Source organism: Grampus griseus (assembly GCF_964374135.1).
Source record: "Grampus griseus genome assembly, chromosome: 20".
NCBI lineage: Eukaryota > Metazoa > Chordata > Mammalia > Artiodactyla > Delphinidae > Grampus > Grampus griseus.
In genome coordinates, this window is record NC_139014.1 from 15485326 (window position 1) to 15500146 (window position 14821).

Below are 14821 nucleotides of genomic sequence, written 5' to 3' on the forward strand. Positions count from 1 at the left end.
CCTTCCCACGAGGACAGGTCTGAATACCGAATGATGCTGGAAAGACAAAACTCCCAGGGTGGCTGAAGCCCCGGGAGGTGGTGGCAGATTCCACCCAAGACAGGACGGCCCCCCCAAGCTGGGGCTCTCACGGAGAGATAGATGGGGATTCGGGACAGACCAGCCCCAGGAGCCTCAGTTTCCTCCTCTGCAAATGGGGTTTCCTGCTGTAAGATTACAACTTAGCGCGTGTCCACCTCACTTAATAAATGACACAGCCGTCACTGTCTCAAAGAGCATCTACGGAGTGTGGCTCCATTAATCCGGGATGAAGGGGGTGGGGACACGGGGCCTCCCAGGTCAGCCGCTCGTGAACTCACCGCTGCCTGACGGGCGTCCCCTGGCTGGGATTTTTACTCTTGATCCTCCCCCCACCCCCACCCCCAGCTCCTCTCCCTGAACCCTAGGGCTGAGAAACCAACCGGCCTTAGGCCCTTCCTCACTCCCATTTCCATGCATTTCAAGATCGCCCTCTAGGGATCAGGGTCCGCAGGCACCTGATGCAAACAAGCTCTCACTTGGGTCTTGGCAAGAGAAAACAAGACTTTACCAAACCACCCACAACGTCAGTCTTGGACAGGATTCTGCTGGCTGGGCAAGAAAGCATGTACCCACTTGAAGCATCGCCCCACTGGGATCCACTCCATCCTGGGAGATGCTCCAGGGTCCAGCCATACTGTCTCTTGGAGACCTGGCAGAGTGGGGAAGGGCTGAGGGCCTGAGCAGCCTCCCTCCTTGGGATAGGATCAAGACCTACCGATCATCTCTTGTCAGCCGCTGAGCTAAGACCCAAGGCTGCCTCCTTGGACACAAGAGTTTAGTGGGTGTGCAGACCCAAGGGCTGTAGGAAGAAGGGAGTTTAGGAAATGAGGACGCTTTGGGGGCATGACGGCGCCTGCCTCTAAAATGACAGGCTTTGAGTCCCGGGAGGCAGAACCACCCAAGAAACTGCTTAGAAAATACACCTCGTGCAGAGAGATGTGGGCCAGGATGAAAGAGGAAATCCACGGCTAGAGACATACCTGCAGGTCCGTGAGGCCCCAGAGGAGAACCCCCCACAGCAGCCACTCTGGGCAGATCCAGGGGACAGAGGACTTGGTGAGGGGCCAGTCCCGATGGGGGCCACAGAGAGGCCTGCCCACACTGGCCCTGTGGCCCTCCTTTCAGAAAGGGAAGCCCTGGAACTGGTGCCTGCCCCAGGCTCCCCCTGAGCTGGAGGTGAGGCGCCCTAGATGTGGGTGCCAATGTTTGAAACCTTTGCTCCTGACCCCCGAGGGGGTGAGGACAGACAGTGGTGGCTAGTGACCCTGAATCAGCCTTTGGCAACACTTCAATGGTCAGAAGCAGAAGTTTTGCTCTGTAAGCTCTTACTTTCTGTTTTGTGGATTTTTTTCTGGTTTTGCTGTATTTTCCGTGTACAAATCCCGTCTTCACCCCATGGCTACTGGACTCCTGCAGTAGCCCCTCCAACCTAAGGAGACGCTCCTTTAAGCCAGGCCAGGTCTCCAGCCTTAAAGCAACCCTGCAATGGGGTTGAGTTTATCCTCAATTTGCACCTCTGAGACTAAGCTGCGGACCCAAGGCCACACCCCAAAGCGGGTGCCGGCCTCTAGAGCTATCTCGGTGAATCGCAAATGTGGACCAGACACTCCCTGCCTTAAAAGTTTGCAAAGGCTCCCACAGCCTACCCGGCCCCACCCAGATTTCACCCAGAAGCCAAGATCCTTCAGGAACTGGCTGCAACCTGCCTTTCTGAACCATCTTGTTCCCCTGCCCTCTAATCCAGTACTTTTCAAACTGTACCTGCACATGAATCGCCTAAGCATCTTGGGAAATGCAGGTTCGAATTCAATTAATTGGTGGGGGGGGTGCACCTGAGATTCTACATTTATAACAAGCATTTATAACATCACCTGGGAAGGTGACGCTGTGCTGCTGGACGGCGGACCACACTTTAAGTGGTTAGCGCCTATACTCTAACCCTTAGTTAGGGAGCAATACTCCCCGTCCTTAAAGCTGCCGTGAACTTCCAGGCCACCGTGCCTTTGCACCTGCAGTCCCCTCTGCCAGGAATGCCCTTCCCTCACACCTCTTTATGCCTTTTTAAACTTACGCTCAACTTGAAAGGCCCAAATCCAATGTCACTTCCAGGAAACCTTCCTTAAGTCTCTGGAGCTTAATCAATTTCTTCTCTAGGCCCCTCTGATATTTATTATACATGTGTTTTATAATAGCACATAACTCAGGATATTCCAATTGAATGTTGAGGTGTCTGTCACCTCCAGCAGGCTGTGACCACCACGAGGATACGGTGAGTCCCGAGGCATTGAACACTGTGCTCAACGAACGTTCCCGGAACGAATTAATGGCACATTTCAGTTTGTTCAGACTTCAGCTGAACCATTAAAAAGAATAGCGAGGATCAGAGACCCCAGTGCTGGGAGGCTGAGCCGTCGGCGGCTGCGGCCCTGACGAGCCCCACCCACGCCCCGCGGCTGCCAGGCTCACCGGGAGGCGGGGGCTCGGCGGCCGTGGCATTGGGCTTCTTCTTGCAGACGTAGGGCAGCGCGATGCTGCAGTCGCGGTTCTGCCAGCCGCCCGACGACTCCGTGCGGATCACTCCGCAATTCTCCTCGCTCGGGTTGTCCGGCTGATCTGTGGGGAGGGCAGGGCGCCAGCGCCCCAGGCAAGAGAAACTCACCCCCTGGCCCGGGAGCCCTACCCCGAACCTCGTGCTCCCTCGGGAGACCTGAGCCCGCTCAGATGCCCAGCGCCCCGCTTCGGCCCTCCTGCTGCCTAACCTGGGCCCACGTGGTCCTGGTGCCTCTGCGCGGCAACCCGTTCCAGCCCCGCCCGCCCGCCCGCCCGCCCTGGCCAGGCTGCTGGCGCGCTCGGTGCCCCGGTGCCCGCGGCTGAAGGGGTGCGTGGAGAATAAGATCCAGTCCCCTCCCAGGCCCTGTGTCCCGAGGAAGGGGCATCGGTTCCTAATTCGGACAACACACGCCATGGACCAGTGGCGCCCGGTCCAGAAGGCAGTGGAAATCTGCCCCCACCCTCACTGCTCTCCTGGAGCAGGGTACCAGCGAAGGAGTAAATAAGAGACCAAGTGCCTGTGCGGAGGTCCCCTGGCCTCCCTGCGCCCCAAACCCCGCGCCTCACCACTCTCCCAGTTGAGGTACTTGAGAGGCGAGTTGTCCGACCACTGCCAGCCTCCGCTGGTGTCCAGGTCGTTAAGGCCAATCCACAGTGTGGAGCTATAGCCAGTGAGCAGCCCTGACAGCAAGACAGCGACAGTGAGGAAAGGGTCGCCCCATCCCTGGCCCTCCACCGTCTGCCCCACCACCGGCATCCTTACCCCCACCAGCAGAAAGGCCTCAGGGCCCTCCAAAGGCAGGGCAGGTCTCAGGCGCCTGCCCCCCGCCCCGCCCCAGCCTCACCATTGATGTAGGTCTGCTCGTGGATCTCCGTGATGCTCAGCAGATCCGCCCCCTGTTGCTCACAGCTGGCCCAGGCCTCCCTCCAGGACAGCGTGGACTGGAAGTTAAACTGATAGCAGCTGTCCGTCAGCTGGTCCTTGTCCCAGAAGGTCTCACAGTCGTTACCTGCCACCACGATAGCCGAGTGTGGGTCCCTCCCCAGCCCTGTCCTGCAGGGCCCACAGGGGGTCCCTCCAGGAGTGCAGTGACTCCACACAGGCTGCCCTGTGCTGCGAGGAGAGGCCTCTTCCCACTCTGCCCCGCAAGTTCCGCCACCCGCTCGCGTCCCCCAGGGCCAGCCTCCCGCCAGCCCCGCCCGCTCCACTCTCACTCTTGATGGGGCAGAAGCCCCAGCGCTCGTCCTTGCCGTAGTCCTGGGTGGTGGCACACCACAGGTGCCCGTCCTCGCGGCCTGTGCTGGTGCAGCCGTGGAACCACTGGTTGTCATACTTGAAGGGGATGGTGCACGGCTTCCCGTGGGAGTTGCCCTGGATGGTGTAGACCTCTGCAGGAAAGGGGAGCCAAGACCTTGGCATCTGGACCCCAGAGGCTGCCTATCCCTCAGACAAAAACCCCCTATAACCCTGGGAGCCGGGGTGGGCAGGGGTCAGCAGAGAGTGGGAGGGGCAGTGGCACCAGACTGTGGCTTTAACGCTCCCTCTGCCGTCAGGTCAGCCCAGGAGCCTGGGAGAGGGCCTACTGCTCATCCCATAGGGCTGGGAAGGGGGCCCCACAGTGCCCCTTAATGCCTGTCCAAAATCCAGCTGGCCCTCACGCCAAATTCTATCTTGGAACTCCCAGGAAAGGACCCTTAGGATGAAGCTGCCCACCAGGAAAGGTCCCTCTCACTGGGTGACTCTGGTTCCTGTTCACCCCTGCAAAATGGGGATCAAGACCCCTGTGGAGGATTACCCTGGGGTCTCCCCTGAAGAGTGGGCCTGGGGAAGGGATTTCTCATTTGATTTTACGTTATACGCTGTAGTACTGTCTGAGGTCTTTACAAGAGTGTATTAACTTCGTGATTTTTAAAAAAGCAAATTATATGCTTTGAAGTCCATTTTCTTAATTATTCCAAAATGCTTCCCATTGCAATGAAAGGGGTGCCTGCCAGAGGTCTGCGGAGGCCAAGGTTTTGTCACCCCAGCATCTGCCCTTGTGGCTCTAGGCCCCGGACACGAGGACCCCAGCCCTGCCCTGCCAGCAGCCTCTCACCATAGTAGGGCCGAGCACACAGATCCTCATCGCTGCCATAGATGCGCCACTGGCCGCTGCGGGTCTGGTCGCCACGCTCAGGGGTGCCAGCCTTGGACGTGTTGCTAGAACGGCCCCCCAGGAGCAGGGACAGCTGGTCACCCAGTGTGCGACAGTGCCAGCGAAGATTCAGTGCCTCCCGGTCACACTCGTACATGCCCAGGGAGGCGGTGGTGTTGGTGCCCGGCCAGCCTGTGCCCAGGCACTGCATGGTGCCCAGGTTGAAGAGCCGGTTTCGGGAGACCCACTTCCAGCGCTGGGCAGGAAGGCTGGCATTGCAGGCTGGGGAGACTCGGACTTGCCCACCTTGGGTCTCCAGGCAGCCCTGCAGTCCATGGCTGAAGATGAGGAAGACGTTGGGTTCTGGAAGGGAAGGCAGGACACGAGGCCATCACAGGGGTCTCCTGGCAGCCCCTGACGGCCAGGCCGCCTGCGGACACTGACCATGATCCTGGTGCTGGGCTGTGAGCCTTCTCTCATATGATAAATCACTCAGTCTTCACTACTGGCCCTTTGGGTGTTGGCAAGAGGCACTGCTGTCCCCCTGTGCCCAGTCAAGGCAGAGCCTAGGCGACCAGCCTCTGTTCTAGCCCCATGCCACCTGAAGGTAGGACTCAGCCTTCCGTCCCACCCCCCTAAAGCAAACCCAACCCCATATGGCAAGTTGGGAACTGTTGACTTTTCTGAAGATCTTATGAGGACGGTGAAGGTGTTCACATCACACACCACGCTGCAACCTTTATCCCAACCTCTGTTACGTAGCGCTGTTTTTCCGCCAGAGTTCTCCAGCCTGGAGTCGCTTTGTCTCACTCTCCCCTCCTGCTCCTCAGATGCAGCGGCTCCATCTTCTCCTCTCATTTAGAATCTTCCCAAACCGCTCACCACACCCGCCACCAGCAAAACCCAACCATTCATGTCCCATAACCATCTCACTGCTTAGATTTTAGACAGAGCTTAGCTCTCTGGCTTCCCCAATCCTGCATCTTCTCACCCATCACCTCACTGAGCAGACACTCTATGAAAGACATTGAAATCCAACCTGCCCCCTGCACACCTACTTTACAGATGAAGAAATCAAGATTTAAATTTAGAGGAGGTAGATCAGTGGTTGCCTGGGGCTGGGTTGGGGTGATGGGAATGGGGAGTGACTGGGGAAAGGCACAGCGTTTCTTTGGGGGGTGATGAAAATGTGCTAAAATTAGATTGTCATGACAGTTGCACAATTCTGTGAACATACTAAAACCCCATTAAAGGCACATTTTAAATGGGTGAGTTTTACAATATGTGAATTGTATCTCAAAAGCTGTGATTATACCTTAAAGTGTTTGAGAGAGAGAAAGGACGAAACTGACGTGAGTTTGAGCTGTGAAGCGACCCACTCATGGTACCAAACAGCCAGTAAGCGAACCCAGGTCTCTGTGACACCCAGGTTTCACCACCTCCTTCTTGTTCCTTAGCTGCCACTTAGTACACGACACACACATGCAGCACATCTCAGTCTCCAGAGCACGTCTGCATCCACTGGCCCTTCAGGATTATTTTCATGCCTTGAAAGCATGAGTCTGACTGCTAGGGTTCAAATCTCTGCTCTGCCACTCAATGTGTGAGTTGGGCACGCGGCTTGGTTTCCTCGTCGTGAGACTACTGTAAACGTTAAATGAGATAAGACATGTAAAGTGTTTGGAACAGGGCCTAGCACACAGTAAGAGCACCATAAATGTTGATGATGATGATGATTCCGTATTATAGGCAAAGTATTTGACTAGGGGTAGTAGAGCAATTTGACCAGAGTCACAAGGCTGAAATTTGGCCCCAGTCTTCTGAGTCCAAGCCCCAGACCTTTCTGTTCCACCATGCTGGCCTTGGCATTCCTCTGTAAGTCATTCTTCATGGCCAGGCAGCATGATCTTTTAAAGATGTAAATAAGTTGTAAAAAAAAATTTTTTAAATAATATTGGAGTGTTGAAGGTCATAAAGAAAACAGCGATAACTTCAATAACATAATAAGTTTTACATGACATGAAAAATGCCATAAAAAATCAAAATTCAAGTGACAAAAATATGTGTAACTTACTAGAGGCAAATAGTTTATTGCCTAAAATGAAAAGAGCTTTTATAAAAAATACAATAAATTATGAGTAAAATGGCACCAAGATAGTAGAAAATGAATAAAAGATATGTATACACAGCTAAAAAGAAAGAAGAAATGCAATTGGTTCTTAAATATTTGAAATGACAGCCTCTCTCACAGTAAAAGAAAAGCAATATAAGTCAGATTAGTCTCTCTCCTGCCTTCAAAGGCAATTCATCATTCTGCAAATAAAATTCATACTACTTACTCTGAGCCACGAGACCCTACATGTTCTGGTCCTGCCTACCAGTCTGATCTCATATGATACTACTGTCCCTTGCTCAGGTCAAGGACCTCCTGGCCCCTTCTTGAACAGGCCTCTTTCCTGCCTCAGGGCCTTTGCACTGCTCCCTCTGCCTGGCATTTCACATTTCAAAAAAAGTCACATCTTTAGAGAGGCCCTCCCTGATCTCCCAATCTAAAGTGGTAACCACAGTTATTCTCTAGCATAATTCTCTTCACAGCATTTATTGTTATCTGGTATTTTTTCCAACATCCGGGTTATCTGTGAGTCTGGGCCTACTGACTATTTTTTCTGTTGATTATGCGTCACTTTTTCCTGCTGCCTGCCATGTCTAGTAATTTTTATTACATACTGGATATAGTGGATAATGTTACGAGGAGTCTGGAGTTTTTTTTGGCATATTGGACTTGTAGATGACATGTTACAGGGAGTCTGGACTTTTTATCTTCGTAAAAAGAATGCTGAGTTTTGTTGTGGCAGGCAGTTAAGTCACTGGTGGATCATCTCGATCCCGGAGAAGCTTTGGGTTTACGTTTTGCTAGGGTGGGGTTGTTTGCGTTTTTCTGTTCAGTCTTAAGGTGTGGCCCTTAGCCTTGGGTTTAATCACAGATGAGGCCTTCTAGAGTTTTCAAAGAAAACCTTAGGCAATTACTCAGCTCCTGTAACTTGGTGGAACTTGAATTCCAAACTCTTGTTTCCTCGGCACCAGGCAGCAACTGCAATCTCCTCCTCCAGCTGCTGTTTCTCGCTGGGCTCCTTAAAGCTTCGCTCTGCCCACGCACAGTTTACAAGCGGCCAAGGATTTGAGGAGAACTTGTAGGAGGACATCTCCTGCCTTTCCAGGATTTTCCCTCTTGATTTTTAGCTCTTCTGGTAGCCCCACACTCTGACCGGTAAAGATGTTTGAGCTCCCCAGCCTGGGCAGGGCTCTCAGGAGGAACAGCTGCTGAAGTGAACCGCTCGCTCAGCAGCCTCTTCTCTTTCAAGGACTGTTTCCTCCCCAGCCTCTGTCTGGTTTTGATTGCTCTCGAACCACTGTATTTTATATTTTGTCCTTAGTCGATAAGGACTCTTGGCCAGAGAATTAGACTAATACAAGCTAACCTGCCATTTCCAGAACCAGAGCTCATGATCTGACGTGGTTTTGTTTATTTTCTGTCTCCCCTCTTGTTCAGAAGCTTCCAAGGACTTCATCTTCACACTATATTCCCCAGTACCTATAACTCTGCCCAACATACGGTAATACTTAATATAATAACGAATGAATGAATGAATTTCATGCCTAAATAACAATCACAACCAACCCGTCTAACTTTCTGCTCCTTGTCCCGGCTGCCAAATTCATTTTCCTAAAACAGAGCGCCCACATCTCCTGTCGCCGCGTGTTTGAAACTCCACAGTGGGAAGGCCAGTGGGGAGGGACACTGGTCACTCTATTCTCTGACAACACCAGGATGGGGGTCCTCTCGGGGCAAGACACGGGTGACTTCCTAAAGGACCAACGAGGGCGACTGCCACAGCTAATCCTCCCCCGCTGCCCTCACCCCAACCCTCCCTTCCGGCCCCCCTCCAGGAACCATAAACTGGCCCAGGACTTGATCCAGGCCTGTCTGAGCCTTTGATTGGATCGGGCATTTGATTCTCAGAAACTCCACTCCAGCGAGGAGAGTCAGTAATAACAGAAAGTGGCCCTTGGCAGGCGTTAGGGAGGGGGCGTGGGACCGGAAAAGGGAGAAAGTAATGCTTGCTTTTATAGGCGCTCTTGGAGATGGGTGGGGCTGGACATGCAGCTCAGAACGCCACAGGAGCCCACGGCAGCCCAGGGGACAGTAGCTCCCCTCCTCCCTGACCAGAAAACCCACGCATGGTCTACATCAAATCGTAACAAATGGCAAATGCAGGGTCTGAAAGAGGCCCGTGGGGTCGGGAGACGCCACCTTCTCACTTCTCGGCAGATGAGGAAACTGAGGCCCAGAGGGCAAGAGAGCAGGACGCCCAATCGCAGTACCTTTCAAGGCCTCCGTTTCCTCCTCTGTCACGTGGATCACTGCGCAAGTCCCCTCCTCACTCAGCTGTCCTAGGTTCTGGGTTCAAATCCACATATCTACCTGGAGCGCCCGCTATGTGCACGGTATGTCCCAGGCAACGCGGGGAACACGAGGAAACACACAGCGCCATCCTAGTTAGAGGACAGTGGGTTTGGACGCAGCAGGACATGAGGGCAAACGAGCCCTTCAAGTCCAGGTGTCTGGGGGTGGCGGAGAGAGCTGAGTCTTCAGAGTCTGAAGTCACTGAGGATCCGCAGGGGGCAGAAGGTGAGGAATGCGGGTCACAGAAGTGCCTTGGCGGCAGCGGCGGCACCAAATGAGAAAAGGATAAGGAACTTGGGAGCGGCGGGGAGGCTGAGGCCAATTCTCAGCGGTGGAACCCAGGGGCTTTGCTGAGCAGGGGGCTGCGGGACTCTAGGGAGAGGATTTTCCGCTCAGGGTCGAGGGGCGGGAGGAAGGAAGCTGCTTCTCCAGGGGCCAATGGAAGCAGAGATGAAGCCCAGCCTTGGCCGAGCCGGAAACGCTCAGGCGAGAGGGAAGGGCACCAGGCATTTTGAGAACTGCCCCTGTGTGCTTTGCATGCACGGTCTCCGCGGGCGCACGGGAAGCGGCAGAGGGAGCTCAAAGCGCGGAGGCCTGATGCCCCCCACCTCCCAAGAAGGTCCCCTCCAGCCTCACCCAGCCCCCTAGCCTCGCTCCACTCACTTGGGGAGCCTCAGGTGGCAATGCAGGGAGTGGGAGTGGCCCCCACTAGGACCTCGGTAGGGTCCTCAGCAAGGACAAAGATGACCCCTTGTATCTGGATGGCAACCACACCGACACCACACCACCAGGCACCCAGTTGTGGGCCACGGTGCACTTGTTCAGGGAGTGAATGAATGAATGAGGCCAGGGAGGGAACTGTGCATCGAAAACCAACTGCACGTCATTCATTCATTTGTTCAACAAATATTCCCTGAGATTCTCACAGGTGGCAGGCAGGGTGCCAGGCACAGAGGGTGTGAGGATGAGCTACCCAGATACAACCCAGCCCCTGTCACCATACGGGCTGGCGGGAGCCAGGCTCTGCGTGGAACATACGGAGACGATAACGGAATCCCTGACCTCGTGGAGCTGCCCGTAGTCTCTGGTCTTTGTTTTTGTCTACCTAGCAAACTTCCCACCCTCTTCCCCTTATTATTTATCAAGTATTTTCCTGCATCTCTAGCTATGTGAGTGGGCACGAGGCTCACTACTGGCCAATAATCATGTCCATCCCCCTGGCTACAGTGATTGGCACTTAAACAGGGCTGATCAGAGTCCTCTCCTGGAGCCCTGACGTCTCCTCTCTCTGTTCACGTGGCTAAACTGGGGCTGCCAACGGCCACGTTTCCTAGCATGAGGAAAAGATCTTTCTGTTGTAAGCAAGGAAGGAGATAATATGGAAAGAGACGCAGAGCTGAGAGATGGAAGGAGAGGAAGTGAGTCCTTGTGGTGCAGAATGTCCAGCCCCAGCCCCTGGGTTCCTGCGGCTCTTCCTCCGCACTGTGCATCACTCGGGATCATTTGCAGCCACATCCCTTTCTCTTTTTTTGCTGAGCTGGTTTGCATCGCGCTTTTGTCCTTGTAACCAAAGAATCCTGATGAACACACAACCCTAGGTCCATGGACCAGTCTGGAACACTGGTCCATGCGCCTTACTCCCCTGGAGGCATTGTTCCAGAGTTCCCTCTGACCGTCAGACCAATGATGAGTTTCTTGGGCCGGTGGCTGCCTCTGGGCCACGTCAGAGGAGGTGCTTGGAGGCTGGACCCACCGCATCCCCTCGATCGCATCTCCAGCTGCTCCCCCAGAGACTTTCTCATTCATGACAATGACAAGCATTTACGAAACACTGAACTAGATATTATAGGGAAATTAAGGATGTGGCTTCTGCCCTCAAGATGTTTACAGTGAAGCTGGAGATGCAGAACTCACAAAGCAATCCATGAAAAAGTTACAAGCAACACATCAACAAGTGTGCAAAACAGTCAGATCTAATTTATACCACATGGTTGGGGGTAAATGGATAGAAATGGATTTCCCAGGTAACTGAAGGAATCTTTCTGGTGTGGAATCCATACTTCCTTGCTTCTCAGACATCCAGGGCATCACCCTGGAAATTTATTCCCGTGCTCAAAGGTAAATGGGTTTTAAAGATATCTGCCCTACACTGAGTAACCCCACCTCCTCCCTCCGGGTTGAGGGTCACTGTGGCCTCCTTTCCTTTCCCGTCTGCTGTAAGGTACACACAATGTGCTGGTCCTGAGGCTGAGTGCAGAGATCACAACTGTCTGTTTCTCAGCAGCAAACCTCTCAGCTGTCCCTGCAGTTTCCCGGACTCAGCCCAGCAGCAGAGGCAGCCAGAGGTCTGACCTCCGATGAGACGGCTGTTCCCCATCACAAGCTGAAGACATCACGCTGAAGGAAGCGGAGGGGAAGTTCACTCGAGCACAGTGCCTGGCACACAGCAGGCTCTCCACAAATATCTACTGAACGAGGGACACGTCAAACAAAACCCTGAAAGGCGCAAGCAGAGACAAGGACACGGAGGGTGTTCCAAGTTCGGGGAATGGCAGAATCAAAGACTGGGGACCCAGCAAAGAGCCTGGCTCAGCTCCTAGAGAGCTGGGGACCAGGGACCAGCTGGCGAGCCTGGGGGGAGCTGACCATATTTGGTCCCAGAGGGCGCAGCAGGGTGGCCTCCAGCCGCTGAGTCTCTCCCCGCACCACCCGCCCCCCTCCCCGGCCGTCTCCCCCTTTGGCACCCCTCCCCAGGCCACGCAGAGGCCAGGGGTCATCCCAGGGAGAGCCACAGCCGCCCGCAGGGCTGCCAGCCAAAAGGAGCAGCTGTTTTCAATGAGCCACTTGGCCCTGAGGCCAGGCCTGGAAATGTCCGAGTCAGCAGAAGCTGCCAGTTCCGCCCTGCAGAGGGGCCAACCCTGGGGACCAGGCATCCCACCCTGCGCCACCCTCTGCTAGAGGCTGTGTCCATGTCCCTGCACGCACACTGGACCTGGGGGGGGCGGGGGCGCGGCAGGGCATTCCTTCCATGGAGGGCAGGGGAGTCACACGCCTTCGAGGCCCAATACTCTGGCCAACCATGCAGCATCGCCACCAAAATCCTGAGCTAGTGTGGGCTTCCCCCTCTACCGTCCACCCTCCAGGCTCTTCCTACTCTCCGGCCTCCTCCCCAGCAGCCCTTCCACTCCAGCCAGACCAAACTGCTGGTCCATTACAGAGCATGGGACAAAACCGAACACACACAGCCCCGAGGAGGCTCCGCGGCTGCCCCACGCACGCTTGTGTGCAGTGTCTCTCTCAATCTCTCCAGCAGCCAACCTCCTCTAGAGACGCTCTTTTCCCCCCTTAAAATGTCTGTATTGCACGATGTGATATGCTGTGTCTTAAGATGTTAAAGCAAACTCTGGCAGAGAATGGGTTAAGAGATGGGCTTGTCACCTAATACATGCGAGAGGATGGTATGAAGGGGGGATAGGAATTCTGGTAAATTCGGAAAGGCAGCTTTCACCCTCCCATGGCTCTGCCTGGGTCCCCCAGGCGGTGCCGGCTGAGGGGAGCTGGCCCCTGGGGCTCTCGGAGACGCAAATCCTCACCCGCCCTGACCTTCACCCCGTGGCGATTTAAGAGTGTTTGATCTCATGCCCTGCTGTCTTTTGTCTTCTCAGACTAAAGCATCACGATATTTTCGGCCTGTCCCTTCCCAGGCCCCATCTTGTACGAAGGCTAGGAAGGGCGGGGGATGCCGAGCCCCATATCGCCTCTAACCTCTGGGGGGACCCTGCACCCCTCTGCTCACGGGCAGCTCCCGCAGCCTCGCTCCCCTGCCTGGTCCCCACGTCTCTTTCTCTACTAGAGCATCCCAGGGGCGGGCCCACCTTGACCCCATCCTCCCTCACGCCCGCCTCCAGGACCCGAGGTGCTGGGCCCAGCCCGTCCTCGGAGTTCCGGGTCTTCGTGGCCGCTGCGCCCCCCACCTAGGCCTTGCGCCCTCCTTCCGCGATGCGCCCCCATCTCCGCGGCGCGGCGCGGCCCGGGGCCTTTGGGCGCAGACCCCTCCCCCAGCCCCGCCGCGGCCACGAGGTCCGCCAGGCTCCCCAGCCCAGCTCTGCGAACCCCAGGTCGGCGGCCTCCGGCGCCGTCTGTTAGCCCGCAGCCAAAATAAACAGCCCAAAGCCACTTCCTTCCCCGGGGGGCAACTTTCACAACAACGGCCGGCTCCGGTCGTGGCGGGAAGTGGCCTTCTGGGCCAGGACAATCCAACCTCACTGACCAGCCAGCGAAGGGCAGGATCCAGGACCCGCGGCTGGGGCCGGGCCCAGCTCCGCATTCGACCCTGGAAGGGAGCGCGCGTGGGTGGGGGCGTAGCCGTCCCGGCGCAGAAATCACGCGCCCGCCGCCCGCGCCGGCCTCCGCGGAGCCACACTTGTTTTACTTCTCCGTGGGAGTCGTCAGCAGATTATTTCATAAAAGCACGGACAGGAGAGCCCCAGCCCCAGCGCTGCATTAGATGCTTCATACCTCTGATTTAGGATGAGTAAATGAATGAGTGAAAGGATTTATAATAAAGGAGACACCGGGACAAACAGAGAGAGCGACTTCTAAAAAATTTAGTTTGGGGAATTCCCTGGCGGCCCAGTGGTTAGGCCTCCTCGCTTTCACTGCGGGGGCGGGGGGAGGGTTGGTTCAACTGGCCAAACAAAAAAAAAATTAGCTTTGCCAAAGTGGCTGCAGAACTGGGGGGGGGGGGGGCAGTAACTTAAAGCTAAAATACTAGAAGCCCCCCCGCCCCCCTACTGCTTACTGCAGAGTCAACAGAAAGGAAGAAAAAATCTCCTTTAGGCCTTTCTGTATTTTCCACAGTGAAGATTTTTTTTCAAACAAAGAAAGAGAAACGTGTGGGGAATTAAACTAAAATCTAATGATTTGTTTGTGAGAAACTGAGGTTTCAAATATAAACCATTGGATTCGCAAGAACTATTTTATGAACAATTTTTCGTTTTTCTTTTGGCTGCGTTGGGTCTTCGTTGCTGCGCGCGGGCTTTCTCTAGTTGCAGCGAGTGGGCTTCTCACTGCGGTGGTTTCTCCTGTTGTGGAGCACGGGCTCTAGGTGCGTGGGCTTCAGTAGTTGTGGCTCATGGGCTCTAGAGCACAGGCTCAGTAGTTGTGGCGCACGAGCTTAGTTGCTCTGCAGCATGTGGGACCAGGGCTCGAACCCGTGTCCCCTGCATTGGCAGGCAGATTCTTAGCCACTGCGCCACCAGGGAAGCCCAACAATTTCTAACTAACGGTCTTTCACATAACATAGAAAAAAGGGTAGGATCCCTCCCCCCCATTCACACAACACAATGAGTTCCTCATTGGCTAAGTGCCCCTTGAGGGCTCAGGTTCTATCCTCCGCCTCTCCATGTCCCCAGCGTTTGCCTGCCATAGTCTGGACTCACAAATGTCGAATGACAGAATGAATATGAACTGGAGGGTCTTAGAATTCATCTTGTCAGTCCTTTAGAATTTGGAAACCGAAACACAGAAAGGTTAAGTGACTTGTCCAAGGACATTCAAACAACTGGAACCATGACCTTTCCATTAGGAC

General features: G+C 54.8%; 1 protein-coding gene across 1 annotated transcript in view; it reads right to left on the reverse strand.

Moving 5' to 3' along the window:
- MRC2 (mannose receptor C-type 2) overlaps positions 1-14821 on the reverse strand; it is a 54329-nt gene that overhangs the window by 17116 nt on the left and 22392 nt on the right. Inside the window, exons 2-6 of the mRNA XM_082679278.1 lie at positions 4728-5129; positions 3847-4020; positions 3477-3641; positions 3199-3312; positions 2548-2694 (exon numbers count right to left, since the gene is read on the reverse strand). Of these exons, the coding sequence (XP_082535404.1) occupies positions 2548-2694; positions 3199-3312; positions 3477-3641; positions 3847-4020; positions 4728-5129 (1002 nt within the window). The remainder of the gene's footprint in view (positions 1-2547; positions 2695-3198; positions 3313-3476; positions 3642-3846; positions 4021-4727; positions 5130-14821) is intronic.